This window comes from Ambystoma mexicanum, chromosome 14 (genome assembly GCF_040938575.1).
Source record: "Ambystoma mexicanum isolate Mex_15411 chromosome 14, UKY_AmexF1_1, whole genome shotgun sequence".
Classification (NCBI taxonomy): Eukaryota; Metazoa; Chordata; class Amphibia; order Caudata; family Ambystomatidae; genus Ambystoma; species Ambystoma mexicanum.
In genome coordinates this window covers 375,955,684-375,975,543 of record NC_090940.1, presented here as the reverse complement: position 1 = coordinate 375,975,543, position 19,860 = coordinate 375,955,684, and the positions used below count along the sequence as shown (strand labels likewise).

The 19,860-nt window shown below is 48.3% G+C and overlaps 1 protein-coding gene across 1 annotated transcript in view; it reads right to left on the bottom strand.

Moving 5' to 3' along the window:
- The window catches only part of FBXO33 (F-box protein 33), a 370,960-nt gene that overhangs the window by 252,465 nt on the left and 98,635 nt on the right, over nucleotides 1–19,860 (bottom strand). Inside the window, exon 2 of the mRNA XM_069637492.1 lies at nucleotides 2,325–2,435. Coding sequence (XP_069493593.1) covers nucleotides 2,325–2,435 — 111 coding nt within the window. The remainder of the gene's footprint in view (nucleotides 1–2,324; nucleotides 2,436–19,860) is intronic.

Sequence of the window (19,860 nt, the reverse complement as noted above, 5' to 3'; positions counted from 1 at the left end):
AGGATTTTAATCCCATACCTCAGACAATGGGGAGATTTGCAGTGGGTGGGGCTTGATAACTTTCTCCTAAAACCGGCAACGGTCCAAGAATGGCTCTGGGTTCCCAGGGCCAGCCTGTCCTCTTTGTTGGGGCGTCTCTGGGTACTGGTATCGGAGAACCCTTAGAGGCTACAGGCTTGGTATGAGGTGGGTTTAGAAAGGGTTGGACAAATGCGGAGCGAAGGCATGTTTATTATGTTACAGAGTTGGAAGAGACCCTGGGGTTGGGCAAGCTATCGTCTTCTCACATCTATAATTGAAGGACGTCCTTACAAGGGAGGACTGGAAAGAAAATTCAGAGGGAACTCATCCCATTCAAGAAGATCTAGATTCCGCTCTGGGCACAAGGGGACTCAAGGGGACTCAGTGCACTAGACAGGGCACTGGTGGATACGAGAAAGGGATCCTCAGACAGGTTGAGACAGATATGTGAGTGAGTCCTAAAATTAGACCTTTTGCCCCAGATGTGGCAGAGAATGTGCCAGGGAGCCTGCCGGGCCTCAAGCTCATGCCAGTACAAACTCCATGCCATTAAACTGTTGCACAGATGGCAGTACGACCAGGTCAGGTTAGCAAAAATGTTTCAAAGTTTGAGTTCTAGGTGCTGGAACAGGTGTGGTTTGAGAGACGTATTGGCACATGGGGTGGGGTTGTGTTGTGGTCCAGTCCTACTGGGATGAGGTTCTTGCCTGGATCAGGGACTTGGATGGGCTACAGAGATGCAAAACACCTATGTTGATTGTTTGGGCTAGAGGAGCAGTAAGAGAATGGGTCAATACGGTCAAGAACCTATACCTGATGGAACGCCTGACAGCAACAATACATGGTGACTATGGGTCAGTGCAAAATGAATGGACTGAATTCTGTGAAAAGCACACCTAACAGACTGGGACTGTGGTTATTCAGTGACGTGAGGTGGGAGGTAAAGAAGGTTGGGGAGCCACAAGAGGGTTAGCACGCACAGACTGAACTCTATACCTATCTTGTGGACACATGATCCTTCCCAAGAAGTGTTATGCAGATAAGTTAACATTTTAGAGCCCGTTTCACTGTTAAATGGGTTAGGGAGGGTGGGATTAGCAAGGGGAAGTAAAGTTGAAATGGCTAAGTCAGAGGTCTTTGGTTGCGATTTCTCAGATGCAGTCTGAAGATACTCTTGTTTTACTATTAGTCTGAGTTTAAATAAAAATTTTAAAAAATTGCACCCACCCCTCTGCGAGTTTACTAATTAATCCATTTCATTTGGAAATGGAGAGGTACTAAAAGATGAAGTACAGATGTAGAGCTTGCAATGAACCAGGTTTCTGTTATAAAAATCAGGTCCAATCCAATGTATGCAATTCAATTAAGTCAGCCAGAGCAGTGGCATTCTTAACCACCGATCAAGCATTAACTAGCCCAAAGTGAATGCCAGGGTCATGGCGATTTAAAGATCTTGTAGTCATAGGTGCAGGATTATAAAATGGTTTATGAATGTCACATAGCCTAATTTTGATTATGGCACGAAGAATGAGAAAACCATAGTTGTCATTTAAGGGTAGTTATGTTTCTTTTGCATACATTGCTAAGAACTAAAAAGATACACCCAAAGAAGAGCAAATTAATCTAGAGAAAGTAGCCCGCTCATCAAAGCACGAGGCTCAAAGCTTTGCAATCACGCCTTAGTCGAGCAAAACGGGAATAACACTTCTTACCCACAAACGAATCGCGCTTCGCGCCTGTGCGTGTTATGTATAACTGAGGGTAACTACCTGTGGCGGCGGAGTAATACCAGTGCAACACGGCGAAGTCTGGGGACGGCTCTCCTTAAGAGCTAGTAAATGTTAACCAGAAGAATAAAATGCACGTGTTTAAGTACAGATATAAACAAAGCATGTGCACAGCACGGCTAGCAATTGCAATCTTAAAAAGTTTAAAATATCAGATCAGTAACAGCACATTTTTAGGAAATCAAACCTAACAACAAGCGTTTTGATGCTCCCCTTCACGCTTTCCTAGAACTACCTTTTCACTTTCCATTGAGCATTTTTACTGCGGCTCCACCATACTTCAAACTAAATTTGTATTTTCTTTTTACCCTTCAACAATATGCAATATTGTCGATCTAAATGCTGACCCAATTTTTTGAATTTTAAACAAGTGTGCACCGTTTGTAGATGATGACACGATTCATAACTGCTCTTATACACAAATGACCTGCAGCCGTGCGTTTGTATTTTATTAAAGTACACGTTCATTACTTAAGTAATGTTAGAATATCTGAAATTAAAATTAGTTCTACTTACTGCTTAATCTTCTTACCACCGGGGTCCACCTTGTTAAAGTAAGAATTTGACAAATTACCATTTTGCTGCAGAATGCCAATGTCGCCAAACAGACTTAGCTTCTGGAGATTTCTGAAAAATAAGAAAAATTGACCCTTAGAAAGAAAACCATCATTGTGATCGAGCAACAGCTACATTCTTATACAAAAAGCTCTTCCTGCAGTTTTCACGACCAGGAAATTCACTGAAAATACATGTTAAGGGTCACAATCCACACACAGTGGCTTGGAGAAGCTGCGCTACCAAACACAATTACCGGGATGATGCAGCACACTAAATGTACTAGTTATTTAACTAGTCCTTCTACCTAGCTCTTTTTGCCTTGAATATTTTGTGGCCTAGTATTGGCCGACACTCCCTGCACCTCAGATTGCTCTAGTCTGCACTTTCAAAACCAACTGCACCCGCATAAAAAGAAGCACCCCATCTTCCTCCCCATCATGCCTCACTAAAAATTTAAGATCAGTTCGTCTTTATCTGCTGCCACTTGGCCATCCCCCTTTCATGCTCCTAGTCACATTCTGGGATCTGGAAACACAAGCTGGGGAATCATTTGGGAGGCTGGGCTTCAGCGAGCTACGTATGGAAAGCCCGGAAAATATATGTGCCTGTAGCCCAGGCCACAAAATGTGCACATGCCATTGGCGAGTGGTAACTCTTGGGGTGTAAGAAATAGCATGCAAAAGGGGGGGGGGGAGGAGGGGATGACATTTACCTGGCTAGTAACTGGTGTACCCAAATTATAACAAAATTACTCACCGTAGTGTCTACCTTACTCCTAGTTCATAGTCCCCTTTCCTCCATACTTGTGGACATTCCGCCTTCGGGACAGGAGCACTTTTGTAAAAAAAAAAGAAATCATCAACATTTTTTGTCCCATTTTTACCCGGGGTACCTCACATGGCTGTAACCCCGCCCTCCTGAGCTCCGCCCCAGCATTCGCCCTTCAGTCCTTTTCCATCACCAGGTCTGAGACCATTTAAGCAATAATAGAGGATACTTTTAAAGGGGACAGCGGGCGGGTTTATGGAGGAAAGGGATCTATGGACTAGGAGTAAGGTAGTCACTATGCTGAGTAACTTGGTTATACTCCTACGTCCCATCCCCTTTCCTCCATACTTGTGGTAGATTCCCAAGCACGCACCACAGTTAGCTTGGGTGGATGGAAAAAAACAACCTTTACTAGAATAAGTTCTTGAGAACAGCCTGGCCAAATTGGGCATCAGCCCTGGAGCACAGGTCCAAGCAGTAATGCTTACAAAAAGCTGTTTGGGAAGCCCACGTAGCCGCCTTGGCGATGGTTTCCCAAGGGACATACTTTTGGACAGCAACAGTAGTCGCTTTGCCACGTACAATGTGAGCATGGATGCCTTTTGGAGGTTGAAGGCCATGGATGCTATAGGCTTCTGAAATACAGGAGGCAATCCATCAGGTGATTGTTGCTTTGGAAGCCGGTTTCCCTTTCAGATCTCAATGTGACAAAGTTGTGAGGAGCCCCCGAGTTCACTCCTATCGAGTGATAACTTCAGGGGTCGCCCGATGTCCAAGTTGTGTAAAACTCTCAGCATCTGATGCAGGGTTTGGAAAAAAGACAATTAAGGAGATAGATCGGTTCAAATGAAAAATCGGTAACCATCTTAGGCAGGAATGTTTAGTGCGAAGCACAACCTTATCCTTATGGAAATTGCGGAACGGACGGTCCACAGAAAGAGCTTAGAACTCGCTTACTCACTGATGTCACTGCAAACAGAAAAGCGCCCTTCCAAGAAAGTTATTTAAGATCGGTAGTGGCAATGGGTTCAAAAAGTTTATGGCATACTGCTTTGAAGACCACATTCAAATTCCATTTGGGAAGAGGGGTGTGCACGGCAGGAAGAGAAGACGACATGCAAAATCGCTTTTAATGACCGGATTAGTCAATGAAAAGGAACAGCTGTCTGGACAGGTAGGCCACAATGGAAGGTAAATCCTGCAAGACAAGACATGAATGCTCGAAGCTGTGAGGTGAGACACAAATGATAGAACCGTGCCAACTGTAGCATGCCTAGGGTCAAGCTGTTTAGCCAAGCACCAGTGGCATATTGAGCCCTCGTAGAAGGTTATCTGGCCACTTGGATAATGCGCATGTTATTCACAAATTAAACTGCGCTAAAGATCTGAATTCAGGCACCAGGCAGACAAGCTGAATGATTGTGAGGAAGGGCGCCACATCTGGTGATCGCTCTGGTGAAGAAGGTCGGGAATCTGCCGCAATCTGATTGGAGGAACAATCGACAGATGCTGAAGTTCCAAAAACCAGAATCTGGCTGCCCACCAAGGAGCTATGAAGAGGAGAGTGCAATTCGATGCACTCCTGAGCTTGCAGAGTGATCGATGAATCAGAGGCAGTGGAGGAAAGGCATAAGCCTTCATGTTGTGCCACGGAATCTCGAGAGCGTCTCCCAGGGAGGACGCCCAAGGTCGTATCTGGATGCATACAGAGAAAGTTTCCTGTTTGTAAAAGTCGCAAAGAGGTTCACTTCTGGAGTGCCCCACTGGTGGAAAATGTTGGACAGAACATCGTTCAATTCCCACTCCTAACTGACCGCCGACTGAGTGAGTCTGCAGTTACATTGATGTGACCCGGGATGTGTACAGCCAGGAGCCAAATGTTGTGCTGGATGGCAAAGTCCCAAATATGTATGGCTAGGTCCACAAGGAGAGGTGACTTGGTGCCACCCTGCTTGTTGATGTTAAACATTGCCACAGAGTTGTCTGTGCGAACACGGACTACCTAATTGGTGATAAAAGGCTGAAAAGCCTTTAGTGCCAGGAAAACAGCCAGGAGTTCCAGATAATTGATCTGGAGCTGCCTGTCCTGATGTGTCCAAAGGCCGAATACTTCAAGGCGACCCAACGTGCACCCCACCCCAGAAGGGAGGAGTCCGTGGCAACTGTCACTTGTGGGCAGGGCTCCTGGAAGGAGGCCAGCACCAAAAGGTTGTCGATCGAGGACCACCATTGCAGATCAGTCATGCAAGACGGAACTGGAATTAATCTTAGAATCCGGGTCCGAAGCCTGAGACCAGTAGCTCCGAAGAGCTAGCCGAGTGTGCCTCATCTTCAGACGTGCAAGAGGCAGAGCTAGCACACAAGAGTCCATGACACCTAGAGGTCTTTGGAACCACCAGGCCTTCATGTGCGAGGCCTGGAGGAAGAGCGGACACGTGGTTGATGGGTCTAATCCTGTCCGCCGTTAGAAACACCTTGGTGCCGACTGGATTCCAACGGAAACCCAGGAAAATCAGGTTTTGAGAGTCCGTCATGGAAGATTTCCCCCAGTTCACCGATAGCCCAAGGTGGAACAGGAGCTGGAGGAGAGACTGGAGATTGATCAATTCCGTCTGTGGGCAAGGACTGCGCAGGAGCCAATCGTCCAAATATGGATATACATGAACGCCCTGCAGTCTGAGGAAAGCTGCGATGACCGACATCTTCGTAAAGACGTGCAGCGCCGAGCTGAGACCAAAAGGGAGCACACGCAACTGGATGTGTTACTCTCCGAGGGAGTACCACGGATATTTCAGATGTGGACTCAGGATGAGGTCCACTACACTGAGCCAGTCGCCCTTACGAAGAGAGGACTTCATTTGGCAAGGCGTGATCAGCTTGAATTTCTATTGGGGAAGAGAAAGAATGAAGTGGGACAGATCGAGGATAGTGTGCAGGCCAGCCTGGTTGGGTTTGGGCACTGAAGAGACCAGAGTCGAAGCCCTCCCCTTGCTCCCTTAGAGGAACAGTCTCCACCGCTCTGAGGTCCAGAAGTTTCTGTAACTCAGCTCTGAGGGAGGGCGACACGATCTGCTGGAACAGAGGGCTGAAGGGTGGGGTAGGGTAGGCCAGGAGGGGCAAGTGAAAGCCTGCCCGAGCAATGGATAAAACCGACCGGTCTTCAGTGATTGTCTGCCACGCCTCCAGATAAAACGAGATTCGGCCTCCCACCAGTCTTGTGCAACCAACAAAAAATATAATTTGGAAGATTTGTCGTCAGGGAGACTACCTGTCCCTGCAGAGGAGGCTGATGGGCAAGAGAAAAACAGACCACCTTGCCGGTGTTACTTTCGGCGAGGCCCGCCAACTGGAGCTCCAGTTCGGCACACACGGCGATCTGGAAACCCCCCAAATCCAGGGAAGGACCAAGTTTGGCTTGTCCTGTACTTCCTTAGAGAACTTTGTTGCATGGAGCCACACTTAGCGGGAGATGTCAACCCCGACCAGAAGGCCTCGAACGGAGGCATCTACGTGGTGTGCTGCAGCTTCCAGTAAATATTGTACAAAAACTCTGGCGTCCGACAAATCAGCTTTGAAGTCGTCTAACTTAATGAAGGAATACATTCCTGGCAATCAGCTAGATCCTTCCACAGCCTCAGATTGGCTGCCGCCAGGATGAGCTCCGTGTTAGCCTGACCAGGTTGGAGCGTCAAATTAGAAAATGCTTTTTGCCAAAGGCGTCAAGGAGCTTTTCCTTTTCGGAGAGGATTTGGCCCGCTGCTGTGGATGATGCAGAGGCTGGCTTGGACTGGAGGGTGGCTGCTGCCACTAATGTTGACAAAGTGAGTTGACAAGCCGATAAGGCTACCTCTACCTCTTCCAAAGACTGAAGCTTGTATAGAGCGTCAATCCTCTTGTTGAGATGCAGCCCGGTATGGGGTTTATCCTAGACCTTCCGGGCATCAGCCAAGACGTCCTTCTGGAGGAACAGCCCGGTGCACTCTTGAGCTGACAGAGTAAAGGCTCCAAAAAGCACCCCTTCCTGTGGAGTGGGGGCCTCTGGTACTGGAATATCAAGCAGGGCCATCAGATCCAGGACCCGGTCACGAATGCTCTAACAGAGCAGGGCTGTTCATCCCTGTCCTGAGCCGCTTGAGGCTCATCCAGCGAAGCAGGGACAGAAGACTGTTCCACTGTGTGTAGTGCCTCAGGTTATAAAGTGTTATCCTGTGCTGCCTGTGTATTCTCTATGGGAAGAGGCAGAGGAGGAAGTAATGGACGTGGTCCGGGAGGAGGAGTTGGCACCACAAGGTCCTACGTAGTAACAGCCGGGACAGAAGGCGGTACAGGAGGTTCAGGGTACATTTCCCTGAAAAGACCTTTAAAATACGCCCTGATGGGATCAGAGTGCATGAGCGTCTGAAACTTCCCAAAAAACACATCCTCAGACAAAGGTCTAGGCGCTGGAGTAGGCAGAGCAGCTTGTGAGGGGCACACCCCAATGAACGCAATGAGGATGGTTGCCAGGAGGGCCCACCACCGGTTGAATCCACATCGATCAGTGGCGCGGAACCAGGAGGGAGCAATACTGAGTCAGCGGTGCTCAGGCACACCAATCGAATGAAGGACAGAACAGGTTTTTGTTCTCCACGTAACATGGACAAGGCTGCTCAGCTCCAAAGGAAATGCTCCCAGCACCAGACGTTGTGACCGTTGGTGTAAAAGAGGTTATACAAAATGGCCACCGTGGAACATGGAGGTTGGGCTGCCATTTTGTCTACACCCGAGGAGAACTGCATCACATGAGAAAGTGAGACAACTGTCTCCTCAAGGGACTTAACACTTCAGCCTTAAAACAAGGATCCTCGGCCGACAGATCTAGGAGGTTTACTGGACATCTTAGGAACTGTCCCAGAATTAGCCTCCAGTGGAGGAACCTCGGCAGAGCTGGTTCTGGAAGGCATGTGGTCCATGACCGCCTTCTTTGCCTCTTTGACAGAAACAGTACCACCATGACCAGGAGCGTGGGACAGTTGAGGAATGTACCTCACGACATGACCCCCACAGATTCCCAGTTTTAACCCGTGACGTATAGCTCCTTCAAGAGCAAGCTTGAACCATGACAGTGTGGAAAGCTCCAGAAAAGGAGACCTCAGGGCGAACCCCGGTATACAGAGCCACAGAAGAACTGGGCGGAACTTTAGAACCCAAACGGCGAACCTCGGAACAGTGTCCAGTTTTGGCAGGTCCACTGCGGCAAGCCTCAGAGAAACCTCAGGTGAGTGGGGCACTGCAGGGGAACCCCTTGTGACAGAGCTACGCAAGCCCCTCCCAGTCTTGGAAGACCCCGGGAAGGAGTCCCTTGGCCAGGGTGCCCTAAAAAGTAAATAACTTACCGGACGTTACTTTTCTTCGATAAAGAGCTGAAAATGAGGTGGAGGAAAGTGTTGAAACACCTCCTCTCACCGCAGAAACTGAAGTTTGAGTGCCCGGACGGGGAGGGAATCGCAATAGAAGCACAAGTCCCAGCGATGTTCCAGGCCTAGACACTAAGAAAAGAGCGGGGATCCGCCCTTGTGAAACTATGTTCGCATGAAGAACAAGACACAAATCCCAGATGCTCCGGCATAGACTGAGGACTAGATGACTCTGGAACCAGAGCAGGAAGGAAGGACAAAGGGAATAAAAAGAAAATTCCCGGTGATTCTAGTGCATCCAGCCCGACCGCGCGAAGCAAAGGACTGAAGGGTGATGCATGGGGTGGAGCTCAGGAGGACGGGGTTTGGACGGGCCATGTGCGGTACCCAGTGTAAGAATAAAAGGACATTGCTTTTTTACAAAAGTGCTCCGGTCCGAAGGACGGAATGTCCCACAAGTATGGAGGAAAGGGGACAGAACGTAGGCGTATTTCCTTTTCATCCACTGCACTGCTGCCAAGTGGCTAGCTTTTCCATTCACAAGTTGTTATTTTCCACCTCAGGGTTGCATGAGTCTTAACTTTAACATGGGAACTCGCATGCATCACAGCCAGGAATGTTAAACAAGCCGCCATACAATTATTAAAGGCAAGCAATGGCATACAGATTTAGCATAGTTGCATACTGTACCACTGAACAGAAATTGCCCCACCAGACAACTATAATTTTATTTAAATAAGGGCAAAGGATCACAGTAGTACAGTACAGCTGCAAGGTAGCAACACGTCAGCTTTTGCATTTCTCCAAAAAGCTTACATTGAAAATGGCGATTGGATACTTTGTGGTGAAAGTTATTTCATTGAGACGCACCCACAGAATTCAAATTTGTAGAGGTAAAGTGAATTTCTCCTACATAAATACTCACTACTCCCAGAAAAAAAGTGTTTTAAAACCTCATTCTGCTTTTACAAGTTGTTTATTCTGTATTTTAAAAAACATTTTTTAAAATACTAACCTCCACACATGCTGCATTACAAACCAGTTCAAAACCTAACCTTTTCACATTAATGGAAACTTTAATCACCAAGATATGTAGCCTGAGAACATAAGACGTTACATGTACAGTCTGTCCACTCATTTAGGGAATGGAGCGTATTTCAACATTTTATATAGACCTTCCAAATTTACCTTTCAGTGGTCAAATAGTTCCAGTCAGGGCCCAGGTAATTGTATATGTGCCAAAATGGTACCAAGGATCCAACGACCCTTCTAGAAACACTGGGTGACTTTACCTCTGACCCTCATAGAGAGAGCAAACCTGCTTAAAATGATCATGCTTCCCAAGTTGTTATATGTACTCCATAACACACTGGTGAGGGTTCCCAAATCAGGGTTGAAGGGGGATTAATTCCATGGTCCGTGAAATCATGTGGGGGGAGGGGAGGGAGGGTAATCCAAGGATAGCTCTGAAGAAACTGAACAATTTCGGTTTGGGAAGGGGACTTGGTGTACGCAAATATTGTTGGGCATCCCAGGTTCTGCTAGCGAATGACTGGGTCTTTGTGGGTGCAGATGCAGCCCATGTAAGACTAGAAGTAACATTAATAGGAAACATATGACCAATGCAAATATTAAACAGGAGCCCAGGAGTAAGGGACATACCACCGGCAGGGGAAAGGATCATAGAAATCAGGAAAGAGGTCATAAATGAAATGGGCTATACAGGGGTAATCACCAAATTTTCACCATTGTGGGAGAACCCACGGTTTCAAAAGTTTACAAATTGGGGAGACAAGAGAAGTGGATGCTTTGTCAGAAGGGGTGTGGGCAGGAGACACAGATACTATTCCAAGAGTTGTGGAATACATTTGAAATGGGGCAAAAAGATGTACATGCATTCAGGCGCTTCCAGCAAGCTATAATGAGTCAATTCGGAAGGGAATGGGACATAACAGAATACACGCCCCTGGAAGTTAACCGTCATACTAAAAGGCTGGAAAGGGAATTCATTACATTTTATCAAATTATCAATAATTTCACGACCTCAAAGTTCACCAAAGTCAAAACTAAGCGGGCATAGCGCCTAGGGGCACTTGAAAAGGAGGAAAGGGTGGACGCCCTGATGGCAGCAACGAAGGTCAACATGTCCACAAGACAGACTAGTGCAAGTCAAGATACTACATAAAGTCTATTACTCACGGGCAGACTTACACAGGATGGGCAGGGCAGAGAAGGACACGTGCTTCAAATGTGGGAGGATAGTGGGATCCATCTTCCAAATGTGGGGATGCTTCAGAATTAGGAATTATTGGGACAGAATGTTGAGGGCTATTACCACAGTGCCCCAAATTTGTATATCTTGGGGAGGAAGTGAGCCCAGAGGGCAATAAAAGGCTTGTCCATACGGAGCTAGTGGTGGCAAAGAGACCTGGCGAACAAGTGGGGGGTTGCAGAGGGGCCGATATTGACCAAGTGGTAGGAGGGGATGGACAACTGTAGGGCACTAGAAGAAATCCTGTATAGGAATGGGGGATGCTGAGAGAAATGTCTAAGGACTAGGGAGAGACCTAGAGGGATGTCAGGGGGACACCTAAGGGCCACCGGGGGGGCCTCAAAACAAAAAAGATAGCACCAGTGAACCCTATAAGCGTAGGGGAAAGGGAATGCAGGAAGGGAAGGTGGGAATTGGGGAAGCAAACGACAGGATTACTGTATTAAATAAACCCTGTAAAAAATATTGTGCATCTCGCTAAGCTTTTGTATCTAAAAGGAGGCCTTGGAGACAATCTAGAAGATCCACTGGATAATCAGGACACGAGGTGGGCAGAACACGAGAAACCACTTGGCAGCTGGCAGGCACATGCCGTAGAAGATAAGGCACTACATGAAGTCTTGCTACAAGGAAAAATGTGCCACCCATGTATTTATGCAGTGTCAGGACACTGAACGCGAGTAGCGTATGATGGTCTGGCTGGACACTCGTTACAAGAGATGGAGAACCCCAGTAATGCAGGGTGGAGATGAATTGAGCAGAATAGGAACAGAAGGACTTGGACATGGAAAAACAAGCTCAGATAATAGTTTGGGGGGTGGGGAGAAAAAAATAAAACTGAAAAATGCTCTGGCTAGGAGCAAGAAGGGTAAGGCAGGACCAGGAACCAAATTAAGTTTGTTCTCAGGACCCAGGACAGTGCCACTCCTCATGGGTGGCAGAGAATATTGCAATGCGAGGTAGAGATGGCCAACACCGATTCAGCGAAAGCAAGCATGAAAGGATCAGTTGCCCCTCTTCCATTGCCATGGCAATGGACAAGACACTGCTAGCGCACGCGAGGGGGCCACATGGAGAATAGCGTCGGCAGCCAGCAAAAACCCAAGGGGGTCAGCGTGGCACAAGGTATTGATGCACTCGCCATCCATTCTTTGAAGTCCGGCAGGTGCCGTGACATACTGCCCTCCCGCATGGCTAGACGGAGCACCAGTTTACACAGGAAGCAGGTACAAAAAAAAGAAAGCACCAAACAAGACCAGAATGATGGACTTTGGAAGCAAACGTTATGATCACAAGGAGCATAGCCTTTTCAATTCACCAAGAAGTGCAGATGAGCCCTCCAGAACGCCGAATCGCAGAGAACACCTACGTCTTAGGTGAAACCAAGGATGGTCCTGGCTGGCCACTGGAACAACAACCTGTCTGGGGCAGAAAGGCATCAGCAGAGATCAATGGAAAACTGGATGATGTGTCACTTGGGAGACAACTGGAGGTGAAAAACCACTAGCGAGATCCGGCATAGGATGAGGAACAGGCCAGTGTGCCTAGTACACAGTCACACCTTGTCACCAACCTGATAGAATAGCTCCAGAGAATGCTTCTACTATGCCATCTTTTATCTGTGGAATATACCAGAATTGTAAGGACCTCATAAGCAATGACCTCTTTGTGCCAACATATGGACATATTCAGAGGGACAGTGAGTCATGATTGTGGTAAACTACTGTAACTGGATTTCCACGGCAAATAAAGCAAGAGGCATGAGCTGGTTGACTGCTCCTGGAAGACATTTGCCTGGAAGGCAGGTGTAAGAACTGAAGGCCCATCATCCCCTTTCAGAAAACAGGCACATTAGATTTCTGGTGGGGTGTAAAGGGCAGGATCCCAAAAAGTGTACATTTTCACTGTAGTACAGGCAGAAATGGAGCATCCTCAGCCTTAGTTTCTCATGTTCTGATAAAGACCATGGAACAACCCAATCTGCGTAGGTTCTGCAGCAGTCACCCTGTGTACGAATGGCAGCAGAAGTAGCAGTGTACTCAGCCCAGTGTGTAGTGGCTGCCAACTGGACCTTCGCTCAACCTGCCTTTCTAACCAGAAATCAATCCTAAGGCACTTGAGCAATTAGACCCTGTAGTGACGTGGCCAAGTTTATCATTGTATTTATCACCAACAGCCCTCTGGAACGATGCCTGGTGGGCAACCTCTGGCCATCTGTGTGATGCAGCCTATTTAGGCTATTAAGACTTGATGGATGGCATCTTTTTCTGAGTTGGAGAGCTTGGCGATGTAAATGCCTCAAAGAGTTGGCCAGGATGGGGCTTCGGGGGTAAACATATGGGGTGCCTAGTCAAGGGCATTACCCGTCAAGTGGCTCAAGAGGCACCCAATTTTTGTCTCGTCACTTAAACTACTAGGCCTAAACGTGAACTGGACGGTACAGTGATTACAAAATTCTGTCATTTTCCTATGCTCCCGGTCAAACTTCACTGGCCCTTGAATTTCCCATTGCGCTCTCAGCCAGAGCCACTGAAGTAGTAGTGGAGAGGACTTTTTCAGTCTGGAACTCACCTACCTCGGCACGCAGGTATTGCAATTCACCAGTCTCTGTAAAGTGTCTAGGGCCCCTTCTAAGGCAGAAGGCATCAAAATCAGTCAAGGAATAGTTCTATTAAATTTGCTCACCGTATTGACTACCTTACTCCTATTCCATAGTCCCCTTTCCTCCATACTTATGGAACATTTCTCCGTCCTGTGGGACGGAACCAGAGCACTTTGTAAAAAGCATCACATTTTTCAAAAATGTGTCCTTCCTCTTTAAGCGGGGTACCGTATGCGGCCATAACCCCGCCCTCCTTAGTTCTGCCCAGCAAATCGCCCACCAGTCCTTTCCTAGCACCTGGTCTAAGACTTAAGCAATAACAGAGGAAACTTTTTAAAGGCGACGGCGGGCGGGCGTCTGGAGGAAAGGGGACTATGGACTAGGAGTAAGGTAGTCACTACAGTGAGTAACTTTAATGTACTGCTACATCCCGTCCCCTTTCCTCCATACTTATGGGAGATTCCCAAGCCCTCCTGACAGGAATAACAGGTGGATGGAAACTCCTTATTGAAAAAAAAAAAGGTTCCTAAGCACAGCTTGACCAAACTCAGCATCGGCCCTGGAGCTCAGGTCCAGACAGTAATGCTTTCAAAAAGCCGATGTGGAGCCAACGTAGCCGTTTTTTGCGATGGCCTCCCAGGGAACATTTTTGGAAGGCAACAGCAGCCGTCTTGCCCCGCACAAGATGAGCATGAATTCCCTTTGGGTCCCGAAGACCCTGAAAGGTATATGTGATGCTGGAAATGCATTGGAGGGACAGGGCCTCCCTGTCCTTGTCCTGTAGTCCTTTTTCATTTGTGTTCTGTATTGTTTTCTGCCCAGGAGTCCATGTGGGACTCCTGGCAGTGCAGCTCTTCCTGTTTTTGGTTTGGTGTACAGACCCATGGGATACCCTTATGGCACCCATGGGTGGGGGTACAACCCTGTGCCCCTAGTGTATGTTTTTTGGCACCTGTGCGTGGCCCACAGAGCAGGGTATGGGCTGGTGGCAGCTCCATGCTCAATTTGACAGGTTTTCCGAGTAGCCTCCATTTTGGGATACCCAGGCCCTGCCATTGGAATCAGTGGATTCCTGATAGGAAACAAGATGGCCCCTGTGGCCTCTTGCTGTCTATTGCCTGTTACCTTGTTTTCCCAAAGTCCTGGGAAGCCCGGACTCTGTCCCTTCCCCCCGACTGGCTGTTGGGTGGAAGTTCCACATATGGTGGTGTTGTGAAGTCCAGACTGGCTGGAGCCTTCCCAGTGACCATGTTGTGGGTACACCCTGTGGGTGGGACCTGGGTGAATGGAGTGACCAATATGCATTTCTTGTTGTGGCTGTCTGGTTTCTGGTATGAGACACAAAGACTGAGACAGCCCTGCCCGAAACTGGCTTGAATGCAGTGTGTAGTGTTGAATGGCTGGGTACTTGTCCCAATCCACATTCCTTGTTGTGAGTGTCTGAGAGGGAGGAGGATGGCCTGATTGCACTGTGTGCCTGATTGGCTGACTGACTGCATGAATGCCCTTCTGTATGATTGGCTGCTGAGTGAGCCAGCAGTGTCAAAGAGAGACAGGATAGTATATCTGGGGACCTCACCCCACTGGAAATTGTTCAGAAGCTGTGTCTACACTTGAAGAGTAACTGGAACTGCTGATCCTCGACGCCCAGCTGGAAGAAGACGACTTGCTGTTGCATTTGCTTCTACCTGATCTGAAAGCTGCCGAATTTGTCGAAGACTGATCCGAGAGAGGACCTGGTAAGGCGCCCTCTTCCCGTGCTCCGAGGGACCATCGAGCACCGCTGAACTTCGCCAAAGCTCCCTGGAAGTCAGATCCTCGAAAGGCTGCCGACCGGAGACGGGACCGCTGAGGAGATCGAAGTTAAGCACCTGGACTTCGCCGCCGAAGTCCATTGCCATTGACCAGGGTTCGCAGGTTTGTGTAACCGCTGGAGGCCCGTCGAAGTTGTGTTGCCCCAGAAGAGGGGACCGCTTGACGCCGTGCCGCAGACGACCGGAGCCGCCCGCTCCTTTGCCCAAGAACGTTTGAATAAAAGGACTCCCTTGTCTGCACCGACGACCGCTTTATCCTGCCGGAGAGAGTCAAGGCCGCTGACGCGCCGAGGAGAATCCGCCGGTGGGTTTCCCGCCACCTGAAGGCCACAAAGACTTCGACGACTCGACACCCTTGCTGGGCCACAGTTCTTCAGAAACTCTTTGCGGTCCTGAACAATCAAACGCCGAGGTGCCCCGCACACCTCATCCTCGCAGGACGTCGCCGACGAGCACCGCCTGGATCGACGCCGTGGTCTCGGCACCCTCGAACTTCTCATCGACGCCAAGTTCACCTTCTTCAACGCCTCTCGACGATCCGTGACTCCTGCTTGAAAGGGGGTCACTCAAGAAGGACCCATCGACGCTTCTTCGAAGAACTCTGCTCCACCAGGTACATTGGGGGGGGGGGGGTAAAAACATAGGAGGAAATAAAACTATTGAGCAATATATGGACTGGGCTTGTGCTATATCTATATTTTACAGGTTGCCCAGGTGTGTGGGGGGGGGGGGGAGGGGGGTCTCCACACAGAACTGTGTTTAGTTAACCGACTCAGTATTCTGCCTATTTTTTCAACCATCTTGCTTTCCCTCCTCTCTTTATTGCTGGTATCCTTTTTATGGATCTGTGTGACATTTTCACAGTATAGTTGATGCACTTTAAAGAGGTCTGATAATATTGGTGGTACCACTTTAGAATTGTATATATTTGCCATTGTTGACTTCTGAGTACAAAGCGAGTTATTTTGATAGTGTACATACCTTTGAATATTAATTACATAAAGATTGTTTTCAGTAATACAGTGTGTGGACACTCCTTTGTGGGGGCTTGGGGACTACACTGTACTTAAGAATCAGCCTGCATCACCTCCTGAGAAGCTAGGCCTTGATTGCTCGTCTATTGCTACCACAATAGAGAATCTTGGCTGGGGTCCTCTGTGCCTCTCCTCTACCAGATAGAGAGCGGAAGTACAGACCCCCCCCCCCCACCCCCGTCCGGTCCTTTACAGTATACTCCTTAAGAATACAGGCAGCGATCCATCGGGAGATGGTTGCTTTCGAGGCCGGCTTTCCTTGCGGATTTCCGAAGGTCATAAAAAGCTGTGAAGAGTTCCTAAGATCAGATGTTCTGTCCAGATAGAATTTAAGGGCTCTTCTAACGTCAAGGTAGTGCAGAACCCTTTCGGCCTCTGAGGCTGGGTCTGGAAAGAAGACAGGAAACAAAATTGCCTGATTCAAATGAAAATCAGACCACCTTCGGAAGAAAGAAGGGATTCGTCCGCAGGACAACCTTATCCTTATGAAAAGTAAGGAATGGAAGCTCTACCGACAAGGCCTGAAGCTCACTTACACGCCTTGCCGAAGTCACAGCAATCAAAAAGGGCACTTTCCACGAAAGGTACTTAAAATAGACAGTAGCCATGTGCTCAAAAGGCTTATGACACAAGGCCGTAAGGAACACATTCAAATTCCACCTTGGATGCAGGTTGCGAACAGGAGGATAAAGATGCATCAGGCCTGCAAAGTGTCTTAATGACTGGATTAGCCAGTGAAAACGAGCACTGGTCAGTGGACAGATAAGCGGCAACAGCCAATAAATAAGTCCTGCAGGACAAGACATGAATGCCAGACTCTGCCAGATGTGAGACAAAGGACCATGTCGATAGTTGCCTCCCTGGGGTCCAGCTGCCTAGCCAAACAGCAGTGGCAGAACCGTAGCCATTTACTTCTATACGGAGATCTTGTAGCAGGTTTCCTGGCTGCCTGAGTAATGCGCATGTTATCCACAGACAAATCGAAACACTCTAAAGATCTGAACTCCAGCACCAGGCCGCCAAGCAGAACAATTGTGGGGAGGGGTGCCACAGCTGCTGATTGCTCTGGTGAAGCAGATCGGGGACCAGCGGAAGCCTGAGCGGCGGGCACACCGATAGACGCTGAAGCTCTGAAAACCAAAAGCGGTCTGGCCACCAAGGGGCTATGAACAGCAGGGAGCAATTCACTGTGTCCCTTGGCTTGCAAAGTGCCCGATGGATCAGAGGAAGGGGCGGAAAAGCATAGGCCTTCATGTTGTGCCATGGAATTTCAAGAGCATCCTCCAGTGAGGCAGCTCTGAGCCCGTTCCTGGGAGGCATTCAGGTGAAGCTTCCCGTTTGTAGACGTCGCAAAGAGGTCCACTTCTGGAGTGCCCCAACAGCGAAAAAATATCAGAGGATCTCCGTGTTCAGTTCCCACTCGTAGCTGACAATTGCTCGTTGTCTAGTGAGTGGAGATTATAGGTTAGAATGTTAGATGGAGTACAATCTATGTCTTTTTGACCTGCTTAGTCTGACACCAGATTATGAATCATCTCCATTTGTCATAACAGTGCCTAGTATTTGGTTTTCTTTTTCAAGCTAACCATGCATCTTTGCGGTAGATTGAGATGCCTTAACTCTGACTTCAAGAACCATGCTGCCAAGTTCATTGATTGTGGGTGCACGGTTAGTACCTTGGGCTGGGTGAGTAGGATGTACTGGCACGGGAGCTTGATGGGGTCGCACATCGCCAGTTTGCACAGATGTGGAATACCACGGTTGTTTTGCCCACTTAAGAGCAACTAGGATAAGCGTTATTGGTTCCTTGTACAACTTGTTCACCACCTTCCTCATGAGAGGAGGGGGGGGGCAAGCAAATTTCCCTGACCAGTTCATCCATAGGGCGTTCCCCTTGGAGCTTTGCTGGGGGAACCTATACGCGAAGTCTGGGCATTGACGATTTTCACTTGTTGCAATTAAGTTTATAGTTGGGGAAACTCCATCGAGAGAAGAGATGTTCAACTTCTTCATGTAGACACCACTCGTGTTCCTCTGGTAGGGGATCTCAGCTCAACAAGACTGCTAGAGCGTTGAGTTCCACTCGAACATGTTGTAATGACAGGAACATTTTCCATCTCGGTGCCTATTTCCAGATTTTCTGTGCAAGTCTGGATAGATTTGGAGAACGTGTAACCCCGTTTGTTGATATGAAACATCGCTGTAGCGCTGTCTGTTAGGATCTGCACAGACAGGTTTGTTAAATGGGGTTTGAATGCCTGAAGGGCTTTGAATACTGCCAAACGTTCCAGCACATTGATGTGGTTCTGAGCCGCAGAGAGAGACCACAGACCCCGAGCTGTGTGGTGAAGGTAGTGAAGCCCCCCAACCCTGCCAGTGAGGCGTCCGTTGTGACCACTGCCTGCATCTGTGGGTCGTAGAAGGGTTTCCCTCTTGTCAGGTTTTCTCTCGTCCACCAGTGAAGATTTTGTACAAGTGTGGGCAAAATGACCACTAGATCGTCCCACCGACCGCTTGCCTGAGACCACTTTCGCCAACCACTCCTGTATGGGACGCATGCGTAGGCGCGCGCGTGAGGAACCAGGTATATGCAAGATGCCATCATGACTATTAAATGCATTGCTCTGCGCACCTTTATCTGGTGGCGGGCCCGACAATGTGGTATTTGCACACATTTTTTATTCTTTCCTCTGAAGGAAAGACCAATCCTCCTGTGTTTAGGATAGCTCCTAGGAACTGTTTGGAGGTGCTTGGCACTAGGCTTGATTTTTTCTTGTTGATTGTGAAGCCCAATTGAAAGATGGAGGTCGATTGTTTGGATGTTTTATCTGCAAATCAGAGGCGATTCCCCTGTTATGCAGGTAAAGGTACACTGGGATTGCTCCCCTGTGCTTGCGCAGGTGTGCTACCACCAGCATCTTTGCGATTAGCCTTGGAGCCGAGGATATTCCAAACGGCAGCCCTTTGAATTGGTAGTGCTAGTTCACTATCCTGAAAAATGCAAGAATCTTCTGTGCGCTGGGAACATTGAAATATGAAAATAGGCACCTTTCATATCCAGTGTTCCCATGCAATCCCCTTTTTTAGTAGCAGGATTACCTCTTGTAGCATAGTCACGCTGAATTTTTGTGGCTTGACATACGTTTGCAGGGCGTAAATCTAATACAGGGCACATTGTTAGATCTTTCTTTGGCACAAGGAAGTAAGTTGAATAAATACCCTTGTTTACCTGGTTGGTTGGGACCACTTCTATGGCGTTCTTTAATAGAAGGTTATTTCTTCTAGAAGGATCTGCTGATTTTCCTCCTAGTGGATTTTCTGTCGTGGCGGGTGGTCGTGAGGACGCTGAAGTAGTTTTATGCAGTATCCCCCTGCTACCGTGGACAGCACCCATCTGTCTGAGGAGATACCCTCCCATGTGTGGGTGATGTTGGAAATGTGTCCTCCTACTGGAGATGCATGGGAGGGTACCTGGTGCGGAATGTCACTTGCTCTGAGGTGGGGTGCCACCTCAAGCTGGGCCTCTGCCCCAACCACCACAACCTCTGCATTCTCCTCGTGGATAGCCTTGGAAGGCTTGTGCTTGATTATTGCCATAGGAGCTTTGT